This window comes from Halyomorpha halys, unplaced genomic scaffold (assembly GCF_000696795.3).
Source record: "Halyomorpha halys isolate HHAL.00 unplaced genomic scaffold, Hhal_1.1 Scaffold238.1, whole genome shotgun sequence".
Taxonomy (NCBI): Eukaryota; Metazoa; Arthropoda; class Insecta; order Hemiptera; family Pentatomidae; genus Halyomorpha; species Halyomorpha halys.
Genome location: NW_027107468.1, coordinates 713,706 through 733,091, shown reverse-complemented (window position 1 = coordinate 733,091; position 19,386 = coordinate 713,706). Strand labels below are relative to the sequence as shown.

Here is a 19,386-nt window from a genome sequence, read left to right as displayed (position 1 = left end):
CGATAATGTATTATTCATGTAGAAACAATCACGCATTAACGTGGGTATAAGTTGTCTTGGTAATATAAAAAAAAAAATGGTTCTTTTCTTTAATACAGCATGCACGGAATACGTTAATTGGTGTTGGGTTATTGATTATATCAACATATAATTTAAATAATATGTAAAACTTGTCCCGCTTGTTTAACTATTTAAATTGCTTATTTAATTAGTTCACACAATATAGACATTAATTTGCAAATATTTATCAGACTAAAACTACTTATCTTTACTCGCAGCTACATAAAGTAAAAAACACAGGTGGTGAATTTTGGATAATAAATTTGATTTAAAAAAAAAAAAAAAAGGTATTTAATATTTAAGGTAAAGAAGCTAGCTAGCTCTCTCTGAGTCAGATTTTTTTTTCTTGTCTTGGATATGTACGAGTTCTGAAGAGTAGAACTAGAAAAATCGGGCCCGGGGCGCCAATCTCAGGAGGCGTTATTGTGAACTAAAAAAAAAAATAAATAAATAGATATGAGAGAAATTTATTTATAATTTTTCTTAATAAGCATCTGATTTTAATACATATTGACTGATATACAACTCAATTATAATGTTATGTCTTACATATTGTTTGTGGTTTATTTATATTTTTTTTTACATATTATTTTATTTTAAGGCCGATATTGTATTTATTAGAGGAGATATAAGGAAATATAGGCGTTTGGTGGAACTAATGGTAATTATTTCCAGCTATCGCTTATTTTTGAGGGACAAAGACGAAGCTGGAATTTGTTTGTCTGTTGTTAGTAAAAAAAATCAAAACGTGCACAAAAATTAATCGTTTTAGCAGCTATTTTCATTTATTATTTTTCAAAAATCTCGTGTTGCATCAATTTACAAAACATTACATGCCGGAAAAGACTATGTTGCTATTTTAAGAAAATGAGAATAAATATCAAAATTCTTGCAAACAAAATGAAAATCATAAAATTTTCACTCATTTCTCTTCCTCCCTCAATGGACTACGAGATTATAGGTATCTACAGCACCATACAGATTTGCTACAATTAGAGTACTTATTCAATGTACAATTGAATTGTAAAGCTCTTTTCTTTCAATTGTTCAAGTGTTTTTCAATTATTTTTTCAATTTTATTTTATTTAATAATTAGGAATCAATATTTTGTAAATTTATTTTGGGAAATATCATGGAAACTGCAACGAAGGAAGACAATCATTAGAAACTACTTGATGCTATTATTATATTATTCCTAAACCTAAAATTTGTCGTCTCAATTTGAGTGTTAGCAGTCATGTATACCTCTCATAGTCCCTGAGGTATTGTCAGAAATAAATTCACAAAATTTCGAATTTTTGTTATCAAGAAAAAAAAAATTGGTTTTTGAAAAACTAAACTCAATACAGAAATCTATTAGCATTCCAATTGAAGCTGGGTAAAAGCAACTATATTAGTTTATATGAATGTCTTTGTTCGTTGCAATTTTCGTGATATTTGCCAAAAAAAAAAAAATTCAAACCAAATCGAATAAATTCAATACCAAAATTTCCAAACAAAAAGTTGATTTCTTCTTATTTGGAGAAACAGTTTGATTTTTGAAAAACTAGATCTGGAGAACATAGAACATAAGGAAAGTGAGCGCTCATTCTACTTTAACTAACTAATTTTCAAATAATGACCGTGGGAGACCACAGTTTGCCTTAAGATGCAGACTTATACAATTTGGGATTCATTTCCTTAAAGATATTGAGTACTGAGTCAAAATTTTCCGTTTTTCGATCAGCATTTTGTTACTTGTACTTATTTTTTAGAACCAATAACATCTTTTTCTGTATGAAATTTTCTGTATATATTATTTTATTTAAAAAAAAAAATCTAGATGGCAGTACTTAGCAGGCTTTGGATTTTCTAGACCTTTAGTATATCAAAAAGAGGCCAAAAATGAACAAAATCCGTAAAAATAGTTTTAAGCAGTAACGGCTAGAGACCAGTTTTTAGTAAAATCAAGTTACTTTTTAAATAATTAAATAATTTTTCAAAAAATGACTTTGTTTTTCTTGTAATATTTCTATTATTGATTGGGAGTATCCTTAAATTGTCTTTACTGGGCGCTGAAAAGTCTTTATAATGCATTCTCTATTTGATTTACCTTAATAATATTTTACAGAAGAAAATTTCATGATTAAGCCTTATATGTATATATTATAAAAATATTGTAAGAATTGAATTTTTTTTTTTCATTTGGGAGGGGGGAGCACCATCTGCGCAACCACCAATGCCTGTAAAGTGCAGATTCAATGATTAAAATATATTTTGAAAATTTTTAAATGTGAAATCTATCGGTTCGTAAACCTAACCTGGTTACGAAAATGAGGAAGTGCGGTGACGATTGTAAACCGACTATGTTTTGCTGACAGTTAAATAACCACTAAGAGAAACAAATAAATCCAACGCTGGACATCTTCAGCTGCGTCCTGTCCTTACACGTGGTTCAAGTTCCTTTGAAATAGAATGTGAACCAAACCTAATTTATCAGCACTAATAATCTGCTGGATCTAGTAAGGTATGTATGAATGTATGGAGTTTTTATTCATGAGCTTTATTCAACATTAACATGTTACACTTAATAAGTAACAAGGTTACCGAACCATACTAACGATTGATCGTTAGTTTCAATTCACTAACTTATTTAGTCAGTTTACACGAGGATTCCATTAAAAAATATGCCCTCATTATTTATTGTAGTCAGTATAAAGAAATTAAAAAAAAAAAAAAAACACTCCCTTATTTTAACATTTTTTTTTATACCATAATAAAATACATTCCTACGCATCATTCTAGTAAGGTACTATGCCACTAAGTAGGTATGATTTTTTTCAGCTCGAAATTATGACTTATTGTTATTGAGATTTGAGGAAATGAAACCTGCGCATCTTCAAACTTAAATTTTATTATTCATTTGATGTGTGTAATATTATTGTATCCTTTTACTCCCTCCACTTTCCAGGAGATATTTATTACTGATAATTTTTGAAAATTTAAATTATTATTGCTGGTCCAATATTTAGGAACAGATTTAATGCTACCCTAACCGTAAGATCCGTTCATTTTGAACACAAGGAGAATGTCTACTTTTCTTTTTTATTATAAAATGAACTAATTATTTTCAAGGTTACTTATAAAATTGTCTGAAGTATTTAATGCAGTTTCAACCTTAAATTTTTAATTGCTTCTAAAGTAAAACTTTTTACAATTTTACTCTGCACTTTCTTCGCTTATATATAAATAATTTTTAATTATATTTTAGGATTTTTGTCAATACATGTATTTTTTGTTCTCAATAAATACATAAAACAAAAACAAATTTTTTACTTTAAATATATTTGATTTTTTTTAAATTTATTTATTTATTGCTATTTACAACTGTACATTCTAATACATTTAATAAATTCGATCTCAGTTATAATTGAGTGTTCAGGCGTGTAGAGAAAAATACCCATTAGTAGCACTCTAATGATATTTTACATTACCATGTCTCGTGATAGATCGGTTAGATAGGAAACATTAAGGTCTTTTTGTATTATTTTATTTATGACAAAGTAAAGAGTATTGAAGATTTCACGAAGGATTTTGGATTGCAAGGATTGGATACAGGAGGAATTCGAAGGTTTAGTGGAGCCCCAAAGCTCAACTCCATATTCTCAGATTGGTCTTATTACAGTCATGTAGATCAGTCTTTTGAAATGTGTTGGAAGTTTAGACCGTTTGTCTAGTAAGTGGTGTAATAGTCGAAATCGACCTGCAGTTTCCTGTCTTTTCAATCCTGTGTGAGGATTCCAGATTAGTCGTTTGTCCAGATATAATTCAAGGTAGCGGATCTGTACGACAGAGGTAAGAGTAACATCATTAAATGAAACTATAGGGCTGTCGGTAGGTTTACGACGAAGGGTAAAGGTGGTTTGATGAGATTTGTTGGAATTTATCTTAATCCTCCAATTACGACACCATTCTGCGAGGGCTGTATGTTTGAATTTAATTTAAAAATTTAAAAAGTCTTTTGAAAAAAAAAAAAACATTGATACAATTTTAAATTAAAATGCATTCACTAGTATTGTTTTATATTTCATTATCAAACACGGAAGCACTTAACATGGATCACGTTTTGTTAATCCTAAACAATAACAAAATAGTTTTTTTTTTGTTTGTTATTTGAACATATTCATACTAGGAGCATGCAAGTTTACCACGCACTTCTGTTGCATTATTAATAGGCGAATAAATTTGCTACACATATCATTGTATACATTGTATGTATATGTACTAAGCGCTTATTATATATATTTATACAATCTAATTAGATGAATCATCCTTTGAACATTTTTTTTTAATTAAGGCACTCAATAATTAGCTTAAAAGGTTATTCCTACAGGCTGATTACCATTGTTTATCAACCGTTTGAAGTGATTTAACGACACTTGCGTAATCCTGTTTTGAAACTGGCCATTGTTTATTATTGAGCCGGCATTGACCTATCGCTTACTTCAATGGCTGATATAACAAAAAATATATTTTTGTGGATTCTGTTAGAGAGTGTCAGTTTTGTATAATTTTAAGTCTCTCTTACAAGCAAATATATTTTGGTTTTTAGCTACGATCTTCAAAAAAGTTACCAATATTAAACCTTCTAATTTTAAAATTGTATAATTCAAAGAAAAAAATTATTAATCTTAATTTCTGTGAAGCTAATTCTTATTATTATTCTTTCTTTAAATTAGCGTAAAATATTTAATTTATTGCCATTATTAAAATATTTAGATTGTAAACCTGAGGAGGGGAGAGCCAGAAATTCCAGGTCATACTCTCTCAGCTGGAGATTACGGACGTCTCGTTTTCATTCATTGTTTATAAAGTTACGATTCTCCTTTTTTCTTTTTTATCAGGGGCTTTTACTTTTACATTTTATTCGTCGTTTTTTTAGCCTGCTTCGGGTGAAATTCGGAAAACGAAAAGGAGTTGGAAGTTAATAGTCCTGATCTGTAGAAAGTAGGAACATGTAAATAGGTTTGTAGGAATCAATTTATAATTTACCAATAATGGATGCTCTTCATCTAATTTAATTGACCTGTTCCAAGCTTAATAACTCAAAAATTTAATAATGAAAATAATATTAGTAAATCATAATGAATAATATCCTATTAATGCAAAGTTCAAAGTAAAAAAAAATAAATTTTATATTTGAAAAATAAATAGACTACAGAACTATCTTAAAAAAAAAATTAACATAAATTTAATAGAAATTTCTCTCCTTACCTTATAAATTACTAAATTTTTTTTTATTGTAAGCTTTAACAATACATCAGACAACATTGGTTTTATCACAAAATATAGAATATTGAACTGAATAGGGCATTGAAATATTAGAAGGGATATTATTGTAATATCATTATGATATTTCTGTCTGAAAAATAAGACAAGAATGTTTGTTAATTATAAGTAATATAATTACTTCACAAATAAAGTTCAAAGTTCACAAATAATTTCAATCGAAGTACTAAATAAAAAGAAATATTTTGTGTATAGTAGGGTACCTGAAGACGAAACATTTTTATTTAATTAATAGTTTAAAATAAAGTCATTAGATATTTTCACTAAACTTAACTAGATAATATAAAAATCTTCATAAAATTTATCATTTAACATAAATATTTAAAAAATAATGTCCTAAACTAAAAATTGTTTCTATATTTTTTTTTTCTTTTTTACATACTCTTTTCATGTATTCATTTCTTCTACTACGTACATATATTCGTAGAACACTTTTAAGTAACGGATCTGAATATTATTGCTACTTTCCTGAGACAACTAATTTTTTTCAAAAAATTCATGAAGTAAATTAGTGGGCCTAATTGACTAACAGCGTAGAAAGATGGGGTGAAAATGGATCAATTTGGTTCGTGTTTATATACCTCTAGTAGTATATCAATCAGCATCTAATTAATTAATCAGTATCTCTAGTAAGATTAATATACAGATATCACTGCGAGACATCAGACTAATTCTATATGATTTAGAAGTGTCATGTTTAGTTTTTCATTAAGATTTTTATTTTGTCTTTGAACTGACTCTCAGAAAGTAATATGCATAGAGATTTATAAGACTTGTAATATTTCTGATGATTAATAAACAGTGATATAAAGTGTTGTAGATTTTCAATGTATCTCTACATTCTTTACTAGTGCTATTCTTTACATGTTTTATTCACCAGAAAACTTAACATTAAAAAAATATATATATATATTAATTTCAGCAATATAGCAATACGAATACACTAGGTGCAGTCAATGGAGCGAAAATGTAGGATTTTCACTCCTAAAAATAGCTTCTGAGAAAAAAAAAAATGGTTGATTTTAAAATTTAAAACCCCGGTAATTGGGTAGTAAATTTCCAAATGTAATTGTAGGATTATTAATAATAGTAACTTTATATTTATTAATTTAAATAAAATAAACTAGCTAATTTTTTTTCGTTTATGTTAAACTTCATTAGGTACCTGATGAAAACTCAAAACATATTTACATAGGTAGATCTAGTAATCAAGATTGCAGCGCATACAGGAAACCTAATCAATCAGAGAATACTTTTCAACTGGTTCAGACTGTTCTGTTCTTCACTCACTATTTAATTAATGAGAAATTCTATTATTCCTTTCTGATATAAGACAGCGTAATTACATAATTTATATATCAGTCTTTCAATTTTTCCTTATAAATGTGCACAGCAAATTAAAAATGGTTGCTTCAACAAAGGAAGAATATATACAGAAATATAATATATACGTACATATATATAACAATTCCGGTCTACTCTATAATTATTCTAAATTTTTGTTTATCCTAATAAAAAACAAAACACTTGATCCACCACTAATACTCTAATACTAAGAGTATTTATGTATAGTTTAGGTTCTTATTATTCTTTTTTATTTGTGGTTCTATAAAGAAAACTCTATGTTTGTGTTATTTCTTTTTTTTAAGCTTTTCATTTTTGAGCTAAGGCGGAAAATTATTCTCAGAATGGATGTGATGTAGGAACAATAAGTACAAACCAAGCCATGGCCACTAGAGCCTAGCGTGCTAGAGAACATTGAACCAGAGGCGAGCTGCATTACCCCTGCAATGCTCAATCCATAGGAGAGACCTACCTTTTATTATCGGATATAAAATTGTATTATAAAAGATATAAAAACGTTGTAGTTAAAAAATATATATAAATAAATAAAAGACAAATCTTATCAAGTCTCTCATATTGCCTTTACTTTAAGTTATCGAAAATATTTTAAAATCGGATCATCTCCATCCAAATAACTACATTATAGAGATGTAATACTTGGGATTTAATTTGAAATTAAAGATACATAAAATAATTTTTATACAACTAATGAAATAAATTAGAAAAAAAACTACGTTTTATTTCTCACTGCATTCTTAATAATCTGATCATTAACTGTTTGAAAACATTGATAAAGTATTGCAAATTCAACTAATATTGATTAATGATTATTAAAGTGCTTTTCTATGTACTTAAATCTGTTTCGAAAATTTACGTTTTTGTACATTTGATGTGATTGCTGAAAGTGAGAAGATTTGTGTATATAATGATATGAAGTAGATTTACAAAATATTCAAGTACAATTAAGAACTAGAAATCCGAAAATTTAAAAAAATAAATCGATTATATAATGGAGTGATATAAAAATTGATAGCACTTTAATTTTTTACATCTCTGAAAACATTAAAGGACGATAATTTGTTCGAGGACCAAAGAGTTAGAATAATTCGATATAACAGCGCGCGATCTTATATCGCGCGCTGTTATATCAATTGTTTGATATAACAAAGAAAGCTTAGTTTGATCAATTGTTATACCCTCAACAACATAATAATGGGCCCTAATATCGATATAATTTGAAAACAAAAATAAAACAATAACTCTTATTTTACATTTAATGCATCATTGATTTATTGAAATCTATTACAAATTAACTATTCTTGGAAATACGAAATCTAAATTACTTTTACTTATACTAAATATTTGGACAGAAAATAATATTTTTATCCAAGGGAGTGAGATTAATTTTACCACTCCAACTCCCATAAAAAAAATGTTATCTCCCACCCCTCATAAAAATTAGTTTTATACCATTATGATATGTGGGGTATATCGAAATAAATATCATCCTCTTATCGACTGGACAGATGAAGTGATCCCAGAAGCTTGGAATCTGCCTTAATTTGTCCAATCCATAGATGGGTTATCGGATGGTCTGGGACAATTATAGAGGTATCTCCTTACTCTGTTGAGCGTATAATACTTGTCCAACGTCCTCTTTCAGCGCCTACTACCATTTGCAGAAAAGAGCTTAGGTCTGTTCCAGTGTGGTTTTTGGAAAGGACGATCTACAACTGACCAAATATTCTGCTTACGCATCATGATTTAGAAAGGGCGTGAATACGGGATTAAAACGCACCACCTTATTTGTTGACTTCAAAGCATCATAAGCTTTCATAGAGAACAGTTGTACGAGGCAATGAGAGAATCCAACATCCCTGAGATGTTAATTAGAATGATTAAACTAACCTTGAGAGAGGTGAGATCCATAGTACAGATTGGGAGAGCAAGGTTTGATGAATTTGTCTCAGGAAGAGGACTAAGGCAGGGGGATGCATTGGCTTGTCACCTTTTTGATTTAGCTCTTGAATAGGCCATTAGAGAATACGGAATTCAAGTGGGCGGAACAATATTCAGCAGAACAATACAGCTTCTTGCTTACGCTGATGACACATTGGTGAACGTTCTTTCCAAGCTGTCTCTGATGGACTTATGAAATTAGCTGAAACAGCCAAAAAAATGGCGCTTGAAGTGAATGCAGAAAAAACCAAATACATGGTCACAGAAGAAATCCCCAGGCTCGGTGAAGAAATCAGGATGGGAGAATATACTTTTGGAAAAGTCCCCGAGTTTGTGTATCTTGGATCGCTCATAATCCAAGACAATGTTGTGGACATCGATATTAAACGAAGAGTCTTATGTGCCAACAGCTGTTATCATAGCCTCAGTCCCTATTTTAGGAGCCGTTCTTTGTCTAAGGACACCAAGATTTAATTGTATAAAATAATTATTCGGCCAATTCTTATGTATGGCTCGAAAACGTGGACTATCTTCAAGGCTGGTGAGCACGACTTAATGGTCTTGGAGAGGAAGATTCTCTGTAAAATATTTGGAGCTGTTAAAGTTGACCAGATATGGAGACGTCGAACAAACCAGGTGCTCAGTGATTTATTTAAGGAACCAGACGTTGTCCAATTTGAGGCTCAGTAGATTGAAGTGGGCCGGGCATGTTGCTCGGATGGCTGAGAGTGATCTACCAAGGAAAATACTTAAAGAGTTACTTCATGAAACAAGATGCGAAGGAAGACCTCGCCTTCGATGGAGTGACGGGGTGAGTGGTGATGCCAGGACCATGATGGGAGTAAGGAACTGGACGGCAGCGGGTCTTGTGCGGTTGGTGAAAACTGGTGCAGGAGGCCAGGACTCGACATCGAGTTGTAGTGCCAAACTAATAATAATAATGATCTTATTGACTGAATTAAAGCCAAAACAAAAGAAAAAAAAAGCAAGAAGAAATATTTTTGCTTATCCGTTAAACTATGGGAGTAGAGGTAGAGTAGTGAGTAAGGCACTGTGTTACTCCCAGGCTCGGGTTCGAATCCGGCTGTGGCAGATGTCAACCCTGTGAAAGCCGGACCTCTCCAAGGGCACACTCAAGTTTCGGACAAAATCGTGATCGTAAATAAATCACCTTCCTGCGAACTTTCGCTCAAGAAACAGCACTACTAAGAACCAAGAACGAGTGGTACATTTTTTAAAATTTTTATTCAATAAAATAAAGTTTCTCTCGAGATTTACAGCTATCAAGTTCTATTGCTATTATCTTCAGCAATGCTAAATTAAGTATAAGCACTTTTAAACTACATGAGTTTCTTCTTAGTTCCATAGCAATGATACTATCTTACATAGATGAGTATAAACTACAAAAGTATATACGAACTGCGAAATTTATTATGTTATGTTTTTTTTTTTGTACTTGTAGCTATTTATTATGATAAATCATGATTATTATTATTTTAAAAAGGTCGTGTAATTACAAGGTCACTTTTCTCTTAACGTGCCATTCTCTGTGATGTGTTTCTTTAAACGATAGTTTAATGTAAGTTACAGTCATATTTAAGATTTAATTGAAACATGTCAAGTAACCTAAAAACCACTTTTCAGAAAGGACGGATCCACGGGACAATAAGCTTTCAAATCCTCGATTTCAGTTTCGGGGTCATTTAAATTCCTATTGGACTTCAGTGAAAGTTTCACTAATATACAAAAAGGGGGGGGGAGTTCACGGGAAGATAACATGAAAATACAAATAGACAGAATATCGTTGATGTTATGTGTTATTATCCTTAAGTGTGATGAAATGTAATAACGAAGAGCCTTCTCTGTGTCTGATTTTCTTTTCATAACGGTAATATCCTTATCCTGCTTTTATTGCTGGTTTCTCTTGTATTATAAGCTCCATTGTTATGGCCACTCCTAGTCGAATATTGCCTTTCAAAAGTCAATTGTACCGAAGTATTGCATCCTTTCAAGAGGAATTCTTATTTGTTTTTTGCTCATAAATGCATCTGCAATTGGACGATTCGATCCGAAGATATTAACACAAATCCCTCTACTTTACTGGTCACTCAAGGCAGTGTATTATTCTTTTGCTCATCAATTTCGAAATATTGCTGGCATAACAAAAGGAACCTGCCACGACTCTTTGTGATAGGTAATTATGCTGTCAAAAGTGGAGAATACACTACACATTTCTTTTTCCTCCTTGTCAAGTGTCTGGTTTTCGGATGTATCCGCCTGCTTGGAAAAGGAAAATATTACTGAACAACTGCAGGTCCGAATGGAGATTGATTGTAAATTAATGAGGCATTTGTGATACAGCCCAAGACAAGATACTTCAACAGGAGTACGGCACATTTCTACGAAGATGTTTACTTAATCATTAAAATATAACGATGATTCTAATCAACTATAATCTCGAGTAGGTTATACATTTTATTACCATAATCGAATCTAATTTCTAATTTGACAGTTAATCATATCTTCTCTCATACGTATCGAGGATCTTTGGTTAAGCTCTGTGTCTATCCCAGTTATATATCGCATGAGTTAATGCATTATAACAAGTGACGTAATACAGGCTCATTTTTCTTATTTGTTTCTCACGAATTAAATATAATTTAAAAAAATTGCCAATTGCAGAGAACAGTATGGCTTTCCAACACTTTCTAGTGGCTAGGAAAATATATATAAATATACCTAATTTTACATAATTAAATTTTCTACATAATTTAGATTTATAAATATATTTTGTATTTCCAAAAATAATAGAAGGAAATCCTTTCCAGCCTACTCCGGCCCGCTTAATCCCAGAATTTTACCCGGCCTTATTTTATCTTTAAATTATTTACGAATAAAGAGAACGAAAAAGAATTTTGAATTGAGCAATCTTGAAAAAGTGGCTAAAACTGAAAATTGTCGGCTTATTAGTGGCGAATAAATAATTAGAATTTTATAAAAATATTCTTATAAGGAAACAATACTATTTTTAGATGATAATTTATTATCGATATATAATAAATTAAAATTCATAATTTTAATATATACATTAATCCTTTATTCTCGTTTGAAAGAATTTTAAAATTTAGAGAAATTTTTTTTTTCTATTTATAACAATAACGTTCGATATGGAAGGTGAGGGATGAACAACTGTATGTTGCCATCTGTTCCGCATGGCAAAAACCTATGCAACTGATGAATGTTTAATTTATTGAAGAGAAAGATGAAGAATGTGATTCCGGAGTTCTATGTTGCTTGTGTTCAAAAATCAATGGGTCAACGTTCTTTAATTTTAAAACGCATGAAAACAATAAAACACAAAAAATGGAGAGAAAATTCTATTAAAAAAAAAAAAATCTTCTGCTATAAGCAAGTTTAAGTATAACGATGTAACACAATTGTCGAAGGTTTTGAAAACTTAAATTCACATCGCACTTGTTAATTTATTGGAGAGTAAGGTGTGGAATGGGATTCCGAAGTTCTGTATTATTTGTGTTGAGAAAAAGAAGAAAAAAAAAGAAAGAAAAACAATAGGCCAACTTTTTTAATTTAACGACGCCATCAAATAAAGAAAGTTATGCAAAAAACAAAACAATATCTTTCATATTTCCAAGTTTAAATGTGTTAAATTATTTGTCGATTTATGATAGACATTGGTAAAAGTGATAAAAACTTGATAATTCAGTATTTATTGTACAAATAATGGAAGATGTAACATATGAAAACAAATTACACGATATTTTGAACAAAAATACTGAGCTGAGAAAAGTTTATTCTACAATCAATCCATATAATAAATTTATATAAAACTGTTAACCACAAACATTAATCATACAGAAAGTACAACTGATCTTAATCAAAGAAACGTTAAAAACATTCATAATGGTAGTAACTTATACTCCAAAAAGGTTTTAACAAGATATCTGACTGCACAAAACAGGCTGTCTGAGTTGTGTAAGAAGCATTGAACTAAAATTTGAGTTAAGTGGTAATTCAATAACTCTGGTTTTAGTAAATTTCGCCTCTGACATTTAGACCTAGCAATTTGTTGCAATGTATCTTCTTTATTTTTCTTTTACAAGCAGTATCACATCCCGCCGAGGCCAGTAACTACAAGACTAATTACTGCAATATCTTCCAATCAACGTCTTGGTCTTCCTTCCTGGCACGATTCCGTCCGTTTACAGGTCAAACTAATTGCCATCGTGTCTGTCGTAAATTCTTCCTTAAACTTATTCGTTTTTGCATGATTTTATGAAACATCTACGAGAAATCAATAATTTATTTTGACTTATCTCGATGTGCTACGTATAGTAAGAGGGAGATTGTGAACGTCGACAATTTCGAATTCGAGGTTTCGACGGAAATACACGTTTTGAGGTCCCATAATTCTAGAAAATTGGTCTACGTGTGTGTGTGTGAAGAGCCTTTTCAAAAATGAAAAGTTTTACTGAACTGAAATTACATATTTAAAGCGGGTATATGCCTGGGATATAACAGCAACATTTTCGATAAAATCAACTAACAAAAACCCATTGAATTGAATCCTCACATTTTTAGTATATTCTCCAAGACAGCTCAAACTGTTTTGATTAAATTCGGTATGTCAATGTACAATTAAGTATTCTTTAATATGAGCTAGGTCTGATCATCATTAAAATAGTTTGACAGGGTATACATGCTTAACTTTCAAAATGGCTTCCTTGAAAATACCTTTAACTTTGTTAGAAATAATGAACCATTTCCATTTCTTATTTTTGCTAGTACTGAAAATAGATTATTAAAATTAATATCTATGAGAGGATTTAATAATTAACTTTCGAAGATAAGAGGTAAATACTTTTTCCAGCTTAATAACACACTGCCAAAAATAATAGTAGTAATACAGACATATTATACATAGTTGAAAGGACAAAGATTCTAGTCGGGTTTCAACACCTTATAATGCCACAAGGCAATCAAAAGGAGGAGACTAAGTGAAGTGTATGTAATACATTTCATGTATTATATGTATGAAGTATGAATTTTAATATATTTTAATGAAGGGTACGAAAAAACCAAACCAAAGATTCTAGTCGGAACGGTCCCTTCACGTTGCATTAATTCCATGGCGTAGTCTTAGGCTATAGCTAGACTATACCACCTTAGCTGGACTCATATCAACACCTTATAATGCCAATCCTCCATCATCTCCATCAAAAGGAGAAGACTCAGTAAACTATATATAATACATGAAATATATTATATATGTATGAAGTGCTAATTTTATTTTAATGAAGGCTACGAAAAAAAAAGAAAAGAAAAACAAACAAAGATTCTAGAAATAATTTAACAGAAAGTCGGAGAATGACGAAAATCGCATAAATAAAAGAAATTTTCCAGCATGGGTTTGACTTTGCTTTTTTAATTTTTTTTTTAATGCCACTTAACCTATGAATGAGCCTTTCTCCAGTTTAGGATGGAGGGACTTCATAAAATCATTTTTAGTATTATATTGAATACAATAGTATTATTTTAAACAGTTTAACATTGAATAACTGGTTAAGAGCAGAATGTAAGTTGTAGTAAACTCTAGAAATATTCTAAAAATTATTTTTCCTAAAAACTGTTGAAATTGGAGTTAGTCATTGTGTCAACTGAGCTCATTGAGTCAATTTTGAGAATTGGTAATGGAAAGTTTTGCCACAGTGAGTAATATAAAAATATCCGTTTTAAAACGATTGGGTGACATGTGTAGGTGGTGTGATGCACATACTCAACACAAATACACATACTCAACACTCAAAAAAAATGAAATCTACTGTTATTGGGATGATGTATATTTTAACAATACAGAATTTCCCAACGGTAAAGCTGTTGTGTGGGAAGGTATTTGGGGTCTGTGAGTTTTGGCCAGTTTAATACCGCCGTCACGAACATCAATGCTCACACCTTTCGTACCGTTATCAAAATAAGAGTCGTCATCGCTGTAAGAAGTGGTCGGCTAACGGCATCGCTGCCAACCAATGGAAATCTTGTCTATTTAGGTTGACTGCTTAACCTCTATCCTAGCTTCAATAAACATAGCCACTCAGCGGGTTTAATAATGTTTAAGTGGTAAAATATTTTACTGAAGCATGATGTATGAAATTGACTACGTCAGACATACGATTCACTCAACAACAATATCAAACACTAGAGATATCAGATTATTGTTATCATCGATAAGGCAGCAGAAAAAATATTAATGATACTCACAATTCTGCACTCAGGAACGGATTTACCTACTAAGGTAGTTGCCGGCAAGGATTTTCGTAAACTAAATTTTTTGATAAATAAAATTGTAAACCAGTTATACTTAAAGAAAGCTGGCATACGAATTTAAGACTTTTCGGGCTTTTGAAAATACAGAATAGAAAAAAAAAATTTAAAAAAGGCAAGGAAGTTAACCCCTTTGACGGTATCTACCAAGGCATCAAGTCCATTTCCTCAATTCTTAACAATTTTCAATTATTGACAAAAGACTGTCTAATACTAACAATTATTTTCCAGCTAGGCTATTTGATTTGATTGAAGAAATCTTTCAAGCATTTTTGGCAAAAATATTTGTTAAAATAATAAAGAAGGATTAATGATTTTATGCCAAATTACCCATTTCGTGAAGTAGGCTTTAGAAATCCTAGTACATCTACACTAAGTATTTGTTCCAATATTTTGAGTCCTTTGTTTTACATTTTCCATTTTCCAGGGTTCATTCCTAAAGTGGGCAAACGTACAAATTAATATTTGGATTTCGTAGTAGTTTTAAAAATATTTATAAATAATAAATAATAAAAGAGGGAAGACAATTCTCATTAAACCTTATTAATTTACATTGAAAATATTCCAGCCACGTTAACCCAAATCAGAAAATATCTTATTTTAAGTTAACAATGGACTGTCCAATAATCCACATTCGTTTATAGTTTATTTGGTGTTGAGCAAACACGCTCTCTTTATGCGTTTTGAAATAATAATCGTAATATTAGATAAAAAGTCGATATTTTCATAACTATTATAAAGTATATTTGGTCAAAGGAATAATTTTAGAAAGGTACATACCTTGTGATGCTAATGGGACTGTTTGGGGAACCCAACACCGTGGGTTTTGTGGAAAGAACACGAATAAGATGGATAGGACACCTTGAGAGGAATTCCAATCAAAGGATACCGATAAAGATGTTATGTGGGAAGTTAAACGGAAATCGGAAAAGAGGATGTTCCCGTATCAGATGGGTGGACGATGTCAAGGAGGATCTAAGGCCTATAAATGTTGAAAGATGGAAAGAGTGAGCAAAAGATGGTGAAGATTAGTTGGCTGTAATCGAGAAGGTCCGGGCTCTTCTAGGCAGTGCAGTGCTATGATAATAATAGCATACCTTGTGATGAAGGAAATCACCACAGGAAAATTAAAATTAAGTTTCATGAAAAATAATAAGATACAGGCAAACTACATATTGAAAAATACAATATTAAACTAGGATGAGTGTTACTATTAGTTGCCAAATTTCCTTAATGTACAATTAATTGGTATGTATTCAAGTATTCAAAACCGTTGTTTTTCAAAGGACCGGGATAAAATCATGGATCACTATTTTTTTTTTAAATTTATTTATTTAAATTTACAACTTTATACAAATAAATATAACAAATAAATGTGATAAATTTTTTAGAACACATGATAATCTTAGGAAGAAACCATCCAATGGTGGTCAACTATTGCTTTAAAGTAGAAGATCCGCGGCCATCTTCTTTTCAGACGCCTCGGAGGATTATCAGGGATTGTTAAGGATGAGAGATTAAGAACTAATGGGTTTTTTTGGGTAAGGATTTTGGAATGAAAAGAGGTATATCAATTTCGGGCCAAATCTAGAACGAATGGGATGTTGAGGTTTTAACGAAGTTATGATGCGTTTATTTGTGAGGTAATTATGAGCATCAAGCATATTAAGGGAGATTTTGGATGTCTTTTGAGGGCTGTAGTTTTTTCAATATGACTAAAACTAGAATTACAAATGTTTCTGATAGACGTGACTAGATTCGGTGATGAAGTTTTAAAAAAAGATTAATCTTGTAATTCAACCTCACTGGCTGCTCTCGCCGATTCAATTTCGCAACCTAGTGCTAGATCATTTAACTAAAATGTTAACATAAAATCTTGTTCAATAGATACTTTGATAACGTATTAGAAATGCATCCTTTTTTGTTGTGATCATATAAATAGTATTCAATACATTATCATTGATAGATAGTTATGTTTATAGGGGCAGTAATTCAGCCATTTTTGGAGAATGAACCATTACAGTAAATAAAAGGCATTTGGCTTATTTTTCATACTTACACTAATCTATGTGAACTGTTTGATATTATCGTGACTCATATTTATTTATTTATGATAAATAATACTTACTATTTTGAAAAATTATTTTAATATTGTGGTTGGTCTCTTAATGTAAACATTGTATTGTTGACATGTGGTTATTACAAGATACGCCTCTCTAACCTAAATTATTCCTAAATTCAATAAATGTTCTATTGTTGATTTCATAACATATTCCAAGTTTTATACACCCTTTCGGAGATCAACTGTGAGCTTGTTAACTTCCCAGCTCTTCCTATATGAAACAACTAAACCATCAATTATAAGATCAGTGCATCATCCTCAAATATTCCAAATTGAACTCGGTGTACGTGATTTCATTTTAAACGGCCTGCTCTATAAACCGTTTTCCAGGACATAAAAAAGACCCGAATCGTGATAGGCTGGAATTTCCACTCTGTAGAATTTTTCAGTGAGAAGAATGACTTAGTTTTTCCATTTCCTCGGAGGAAAATGATCTCCCGGTTCGTGGCTCAAGAAACATTCCTTAGAACTGGTTATTTCCAGCTGTAATATTACTCATCTTGGTAACTGAATTGTTTCGAATGGAAGAAACTGAAGACGAAGATAACAGAATAATGGCAAACGACGAATCTTCAAGGTAAGGAAAACCAACCTACTCGAAAAAAAAAACCTATTTAGTATTTTTTCTCAAACAGAGATATCTTATCAGTACAACTGTAACCTCTTTGTCACCGCTCGATAACTGTGATGGTATAACTGTTAATTTGTTTCGATTATTTTGTACCATTTCTCATGACTTGTCGTAGCAATTTAACCTTCCATAACTTTTCTTTGAAATTTTCATTGTCCAAGCATTGTTCTTCCATATTTTTTCTGTTAAAATCGTTATCTTTGACAAGTACATTAATACCATGCATATCCATTCCAACATGTGTTTAATAAGCTTCCGATACTAATGTTAACACCCACAGTTAAGAAATAGAAATTTGTTTCTCATGGTTTTATGTGAATATGGTATTTTAGCTGTAGGCCTGCTGACTTGTAGAAACGAAAACGTGTAAACAATGTCCCAAGTTGATCAGTTAGATGAAACCGAAAAATCTTCAAGGGGTCAAAATATGGAAAAGAATAACTCAATTTATGGATTCGATTTGAGTGGGTGAGAATTTTTAATCAATAACATATTTATCGCCAAAGGTCTTTAATTTTACCCTCAAAATCTTCTAAATCCTTTTTACTGATCACCAAAAAACTATCATTCCAATAAAAAATTCAAAAAATAGGTTAGAAGTCTGCTATCACCTTCTAACCTAAATATAGATTAACTATCATTACCTAAACGTATCAGTACTATCTCTCAAGGTAAAGACATTTAAGTTACGTCCACACTGAGGACGTGACGGCCGTGCGGGTTGGGGCGCAGGTCCCAGTGCGCTCAGTTCGGAACGTTGTGGCTTCGATTCCAGCCTGGGGCAGTTAACATTCATTTTTCGGCGGTCCCGAAGACTAAATCTTGACACTCCCACCTTGGTGAGTACGCGGTGGCAACCACTCGGCCCACTTGCCAGACTTGTCCCCCCCCCCACCAAATACCAGTACCAGTACGTCCACACTGTAGGTTAGAATGGTGCATTTCAGGCCTACCTAAAATTACCTTAAACGGATGGCCCTAACGTAGACAAAGCTTCAGATTATGACTCGTTTACAGCACATAAATGCACACCGTTAAAAGATACATGACGTACCTGGCTTATACACAATGTAAGGCACTGGTCTCTGGAGGTTATGAATAAGCATATTAATTATGATCTTGGAGGAATACGATGGAGGGCGTAAGCTGCCAGAAAAGGTAGTGGCAAAGGGGTAGGAGCCAATCACAGGCGTTCTTCTATTTTAGTTTAGATCACAATGGTCGACATTCTTAGTGCTAAGTCCTGAGGCCGTGGCCAACCCACACGTCTTGACCAACAACTATTTCCTCTGAAGGAGTTGACCATGCCATTTCTCTGATTATAATTAACTTAAAGAATTGTAATTTTTATTAATCGATAAATTGAAGTAACTTGCACAGAACTTATAATATAGATCGATCTCAAGTAGGGGCTTAGCTGTAAAACAATAGATTATTTGAATTCTCCTCATTTTAGGTTCTCGTGACTAGTTGCTATGTATGCTATGGAGACTTAATCGGGATGCCAGGATAATCGCTGAAGGCAATTATCCAGAAATAAGTGAATTAATTAATTATATATTGAGTCCTAAAAAACTATTATTATGATTGGATTCTTTTCCAA

The 19,386-nt window shown here is 31.4% G+C and overlaps 1 protein-coding gene and 1 long non-coding RNA gene across 3 annotated transcripts in view; one reads left to right on the top strand and one right to left on the bottom strand.

The window, feature by feature from the left end:
* Positions 1-364: 364 nt before the first annotated feature.
* Positions 365-17,236, bottom strand: LOC136795391 (uncharacterized). The gene is made up of 3 exons (XR_010842974.1): positions 17,159-17,236; positions 15,361-15,466; positions 365-490 (listed from the first exon to the last, which is right to left on the bottom strand). It is a non-coding gene; the product is annotated as an uncharacterized lncRNA (long non-coding RNA).
* A 2-nt stretch (positions 17,237-17,238) lies between these two features.
* Positions 17,239-19,386, top strand: part of LOC106679996 (very long chain fatty acid elongase AAEL008004) — a gene marked incomplete in the record, with an annotated part of 42,418 nt that continues 40,270 nt past the window's right edge. The window contains 1 exon segment of one of the 2 annotated variants that reach the window (XM_067045778.1): positions 17,239-17,729. In XM_067045778.1, coding sequence (XP_066901879.1) covers positions 17,674-17,729 — 56 coding nt within the window. 2 annotated transcript variants of the gene reach the window in all.